General features: G+C 34.7%; 1 protein-coding gene across 1 annotated transcript; it reads right to left on the bottom strand.

Annotated features, from left to right (window-relative positions):
• Positions 1–4,113: 4,113 nt before the first annotated feature.
• LOC108331155 (dof zinc finger protein DOF3.5) lies at positions 4,114–5,704 on the bottom strand. The gene has a single exon (XM_017565790.2). It carries the CDS (start codon positions 5,325–5,327, stop codon positions 4,425–4,427), a length of 903 nt encoding a protein of 300 aa, XP_017421279.1. The 5' UTR covers positions 5,328–5,704; the 3' UTR covers positions 4,114–4,424.
• Between the last annotated feature and the right edge of the window lie 783 nt (positions 5,705–6,487).

Genomic DNA, 6,487 nt, shown 5'->3' with positions numbered 1-6,487 from the left:
AAAAAATATTTTCTTTATTATAATTTTGTTTTAGTCTTGCACTAATTCATAACATCTTAACAATATTGTAGTGGAAAAATATTTTTTTAACATTTTTTTTACAACTTTTCTACAACATCCAATGAATGTTTCAAATATTCTTTTGAAAATAAATTTAAACATACCAATAAAATAATAACATGTAATTTATTATCAAAAAGTTATTAGGAAAAGTTGTTAATATATCATGATCCATTGTAGTATACCAATTTCCATTTTTAGTGCCTCCCCACCTTGTAATAACATATTTAAATTTGAAATAACAAATGTAAACAAATGTAGAGATTTTTTTCACAATAGTAGGTGGTCTACAGCTGCAAAACAAGAAATATAGCGAGCACATAATTGATATTAAAGTGTAAGGTGATTCCATCTGTAAATTTGCCAATAGAAGAGAGAAAACGATGGAAGGAAGCAAGCTAAGTTGGAATATGGGTGGTACTCTTTTCCCTATTGTCTTTTACTTTATTACATGCATATGGACTATAACTAATTCATTAATTCTATCCCATCATCACCCTCCAATTTATATACGCGTCCAAAATGATAGCTAGAAGCTACTCGTGTACCACGACTACATTTGTCCTAACCTAAAATAATGAAATCGTTCAGGCCTCACTCAAATCAAAATCTAAGACATTTGATATTCCTTGAGGAATGCATAAGTATCTCGTGTTTGAATAAGTTCTTTTAGATGTGAATAACAAGATACAAAATCCACCATCTTAGACTTTTCAGATAACAACTTGGACCACAAAATTCTTTTTTTTTTCAAGTATTATATATATGTCGGGATTAGCAACTAATTATGTTAGAATAATTTCAAACAATTCATTCCTACGTTCCACAATAAAAAAATGTTCACTTTAAAATATAGAAAATAAACTATCAAATCTTAAATTTCACTTTAACTTCAAAAAAAATACATTAATAAGGTAAAGAAGTTCAAACAAGACTTAATTGGTAGATGTAGGGTGGAACTGTAAAGCTAAACGCAACACACACTAGATAGTGCACTGTGTTTTTATTGAACTGTGTCCGCATTTATAAATAGCTATGTACATAGGGTTTGGACCTAGTATAAAGAATGAAAACTGAAATACTGCTGAGTATATATATTATCTCTTTGGCTGATCTCTATCTTATATCTAAACGAAATAAATGGAAAAACAAAATAACAAATAAAAATGAAGTCATGATTTATGTGACAGTACAATACGAAAATAAAGGTTCAAATGAAAATTACACAAACATCCATAACTTAAGTTTATTCAACAAATTTTTTTCATAAATTTAAATTCTTCTTCCTTTATCGTTGCACCCCAATTTTTCATATACATTATCTCATATTAGACTTGCTTCTATGTCTATAAAGGTTCTTCGTTTTCTTCATGCTCGACTTCTTCGTTATTTTGATCAATTTCTCAATTACTTTTGTCGATTTATTTTTATCATGACCTTTTCTTGATCTTGACTAACTTGTTTTTAGCATTTTATTGATTTGTTTTTTTGCTCTTATCATCTTCCCAATAACCTTGTTGTCATTACGGTCAACTGCAATGTAAACTTTTTTATAATTTTCTTCGTGATTATCCTCACATTTTGTTTCCGTGCATACTGTCGATCTCTCTTCTTGGGATGACAAAAATACTTGTACCTGCATATATCTGTAGATAAAATACACGATGACTAGTTGGTACCCGCAAATATTTATTATTCGTGGGTAGCGGATATTTTAATATTCAGTTATAAACGAGTTGGGTACAGATATTATACTAATCGTACCCATGAGTATACGCTACCCGCGAAAAAAAATTAATTTATATTTTGTTAAGTTAAATTTAATTAAAATTAAATTAATTTATATTTTATCAAGGTTAAATTTAATTAAACTTAAATTTTAATTTATATTTAATTTAATTTATATTTAATTTAATTTATATTATATTTTATATATTCTTTTATAATTTTATTAAATTTTATTTTAAAAATTTAGAAAATATTTTTAAATATTTGCAGGTATTCACAGGTACTTGCGTGTTTTAAAATACCCGCAAGTATTTTTTAAACAGGTATATGCATGGGTAGTGGGTGGGTTGCGGGTAAATGTTTTTATTGTGGGTCGGATAGCGAATAAGTATTATCTGTGTCTGACCCAATCTATTGTCATCCCTACTCTCCTCGCTACTCGTCTGTGTAGCTTATCTCTCTTTGTTACTCGATAAAGCTTGACAAGTTTTCTTTATGCCCAGTTTTCAGTCTTCTCGTTATCAAACAATTAAGACGCAACTTAGTTTCCAATCTCTAACTCGACAAGTCAGCCTCCGAGCTCCTTAACATCAACAAAACTATTTCTTTGTCATCTTCCTTTACAAGGAGATTCTTCTCTTTTTTCTTCTCAGCCCAACAAAACTTTGTAATACGGTCGGTCTTACCACAATTATAACACTTTGTCGATCTACGCTCATTTGCGTAGTGGTCATGCTTGCCACACTTAAAACACTCCACTCCTAAGTGATCTCTTCGATCTTTTCCTTGTCCTCGACACACCAATTATGCTAACAAGTTTGCTCTTCGCTGTCATCCTCCAAATCACATCTGTTACGTTCTTCAAGACCTCAACCCTGAGTGTTTGGAGTATCTTCCTTCTCGTTTTGACGTGCTTGAAGTACTTGATTAAGTGACTCATAATTCTTCTTTCTTCGTTGTTGGTTCTTGGTACCCATTCTTTGGGAAATCTAGGCAATCATATATGCTCTTCCTCTTTTGTTGATTTTTTATACTCGTTCTCTACTACATCTGATATGTGAGATCCAAAGAGAGTCCTCAACTGCAAACTCTATCATCATTTGCCTTCTTCGTCAATTGTGGTAGAGACATATCATTCACAAGATTTGATATCTTACTCAGTGTTTCACTCACACTATTTCACTCTCTTTCTTTTTCTCACTCGACAGTCAGAGCATTAAAGCTCTAGTATCATTTTGTAAAACTAAACACAACACACACACTAATTCATTGTGTTTTTATATTGAACTGAGACAACCTTTAAACAGTGGTACACATAGGGCTTGGACCATATACAAAGAATGAAAATTGAAATACAATATGTCAACTGCCAAATATATTATTTCTGACCGATCTCTATCTTATATCTAAACCAAAAAATAAAAAAATAAACTAACGAATAAAAATGAAAGCTGCGACATATGCGGCATCACAATACAAAAATAAAAGTTCAAATGAAATTAAAGAAACATCCCTAATTCAACAAGGAAGAAGCTCACTTCACCCTCCCCTCTTTCTCTCTATATTATATATATCATGCCTCGGAACCCACACTTATCATTTTTTTTATTAAGTCAAATACTGTTGTATAAAAACTTAGCGTAAGTATGCGAAGTTGTAGAAATAACCAAAGTCATATTAACTCGTGAGATATTATTCAGAACCAACAATTGCATAGAAGAAAAAGTGAGACATTAATGAACCCCATATCCATTTGTTGGTGGATGGAAGAGGAGATAATTACAAAGTCTGATTGACAAAAGGGACACCAAGACTGAAAACAATCGCTTGAAAGGAAGATGAAGGGTTCTGAAAGAAATAAGGATGTTTGTGACCGTTATGTTTGTGTGTGTGTCTCCTACTCCAGTATTAGAGTTCTTCCTCATCATTGGGAAAATGTCCATATACGAAACACTCCTACACGACTATTATAGGGATCTTTCTCGTCATAACATGCATAAACCTTTGTCATCGAAAAATCGACTAAATCAGGTTCCATCCATCTAGAAACGACTAAAATTGTTGTCGTTCGTCTAAAAACAATTAAAACATACCTTTTACTCATTAATTAACATCAATAATTCACAATTCTTAAATATGATAAACATACTTTTTATATTTGTAAGAATTAATATATTGTGGTGTTGAATACATATTAGATTTGTCACTCATTTCGAGACCAAAGTTGTAATTCTATCTTATTTCATAGGGTTGAGCTGTAACTAAAATTTTGACTGAAATCAACGGCTACAAGAATTAACGTACGATATGGAGAGTCAAGAGATTGGATAGGAAATTCAACTTTATAGTATCTATATCATTAGTATGTATATATTCCTAAAGGTACAGATCCGAGGGTATATGTAGCTTTCTCAACATCATTTCTACGACCCGAAATACAACTTTATTCTACATCCACTAAACACAAACAATTTCTATAAGATTCTACCTTTTTATAATTACCTTTATCAATATAGGAACACATGTGAGGTACGCAGCGTAATTAATTAACTGTGTCTGCTTCTTCTCTTCTTTTCAAATAATAAGAAGAAGATCAGATCTTATGAAGTTTATGTAAAATCATCAGATCGAATTGATCAAGGAGTTGATGAGAACATTTCCATGGCTGAAAGATCAAAGGAGCTCCAAGTGCTCCAGCAAGTGTCACTCATTGAATGCAGGGTAGACGCAGAAGTGATGGGTAATAATTGGGCATCGTTTTCATTCAACGGCATCGAGTATTCCAATTCCTGCAACTGCATTTCCTTCACGGGTGCTTCCCAAGTAACGGAAGAGGACAAGGTAGCATCACACCAGAGACCATCTTCATCACCACTCACACCCAGAAGCTTCTCCAACTCGTCAATCTCACCCAAACTCAATTCCTCCCTACCGAAATTCTCAATTGCCACTACTGCATCGGAGTCAACAATGACAGGATCCGACGACAAACCCTTGTTCGGCGACTGAACACCAGCGATATCATTCTCCGTTTGAACGCCGGGCGGTGTGAAGTAATTGTTGGAAGAAGAGGAGGCATTGTTATCCTCTCCAACGTTTTGTTTTGGGTTCAAGAATTTGGCGAACACAAGGGCCATGTCTATTTCACGAGAGCCGTTGTTGTTTCGATGGGCATCTTCGGGTGAAGACTCGGTGTCATAAGAAGAAGCGGAGATGAAAGAGCGTTGGGTTTGGTTGTGGCGCGAGGAGGACTTGCCGCGGCGGTTCTTTCGGCAGCCGCCGCCGACGGGGACGTTGCGGAGAGAGCCGCCTTTGGTCCAGTAGCGTCTGCAGGCTTTGCAGAAATAGCGGGGCTGCGACAAGCTGTAGTTATTGTAGTAACAAAATTTGGTGTTGGTGGAAGCGCAACGAGGGCAATTGGGCGCGACCTCAATGTTGGGTTTCCACCTCGAACGTTGTTCCATTGGGGTTGGAAAGTGATGATGATGTTGCAACATGTGTTGAAGGGCAGCGGCAGTAATAAGGGTATGTGGGAACATTTATTTGGGAGAGGTGTGATATAAGAAGGGTGGGTGGGGATGGAGTGAGAGTGAGATTGGAGAGGGATTTGTTGGTGTGTGAATATATGTGTGGTGGAAGCGTTGGAGGAACGTGGGCGGTTGGGGAATCGTTAAAATTAAGGAAGGGTGTGCATGTGTATGTGTGTGTGTGAGTCTGTGATGTTGATGTGAATTTCATGTTATGCTGTGCTGTTTCATAGGCGGATGGGGCGTGTCTCCTTCGACACTGGATTTTTCTTCATTGGGGTTACTTTGTGAGAGTGATTGAGGTTGATAAGTCAAACACTTGCTTCCCCACTCATTCTTTAACAAGCCGCGTGGAAAAAAATCATCCATCATATGCATGCTACCTCCATCTTCATCACATCAAATCATATATATCATACATTCAAACCCACCTTAAAACCATGAATTGACCGAGACTAGTTTGTGAATTAGAGACGTTTATGTGTTTAAGGAAAGTTCAATATTGATTTGATGAGTTATTGCTAATTGATCATGCAGTTGGTGCCACAGGCACGGTTAAATTCAGGTAGTTCTGCATTACCCAATAGATATAATAATAATTATTAATGTGTGAAACAATGCAGTGTGCTGGATGCAGAGGAGGGAATTAAGGTTTATAGAATAAGTTTGACATATATGTATACTATATACAGTAATGTATTGACATCATATGGAAGGCCAGAGTTGCGGGTATGGAAAGCACCACCACGTGCTTAACGAGGATACGTGGCACATTTCCCATCCTTTCGTTTCCTATTGCTAAAACTAAATCCCCACATCACCGTACATCTGTTTGCATTCTTCTTTTCTTTATTTCACCGATTGGAAAGACACATACACCAATTATGTATAAACTCAACTTTATAAGGGTTAATAATCAAAACATCACCTTTTATCAAAAATATTAAGACAATAGGTTAATAGTCTTTCATTTTTATATAATAATCTATTTTTTCATTTTTATCTAGAACTTAGACTCACACATGCTCACTTCATTCAATTCCATACTTTCAAATTTTAGTTAACACATTTTCACAACCTCACCTTCCAAGGATTCAACCCAATCAAACTAAACTGTACATTAATCTTATAAACTAAACTAAACAAATGACAATGATTATTGTAAAATACAC

The sequence above is a fragment of the Vigna angularis genome, chromosome 4 (genome assembly GCF_016808095.1).
Source record: "Vigna angularis cultivar LongXiaoDou No.4 chromosome 4, ASM1680809v1, whole genome shotgun sequence".
NCBI lineage: Eukaryota > Viridiplantae > Streptophyta > Magnoliopsida > Fabales > Fabaceae > Vigna > Vigna angularis.
Note: the sequence above shows the minus strand (reverse complement) of the source record. Positions and strands in the feature narration are given on the sequence as shown.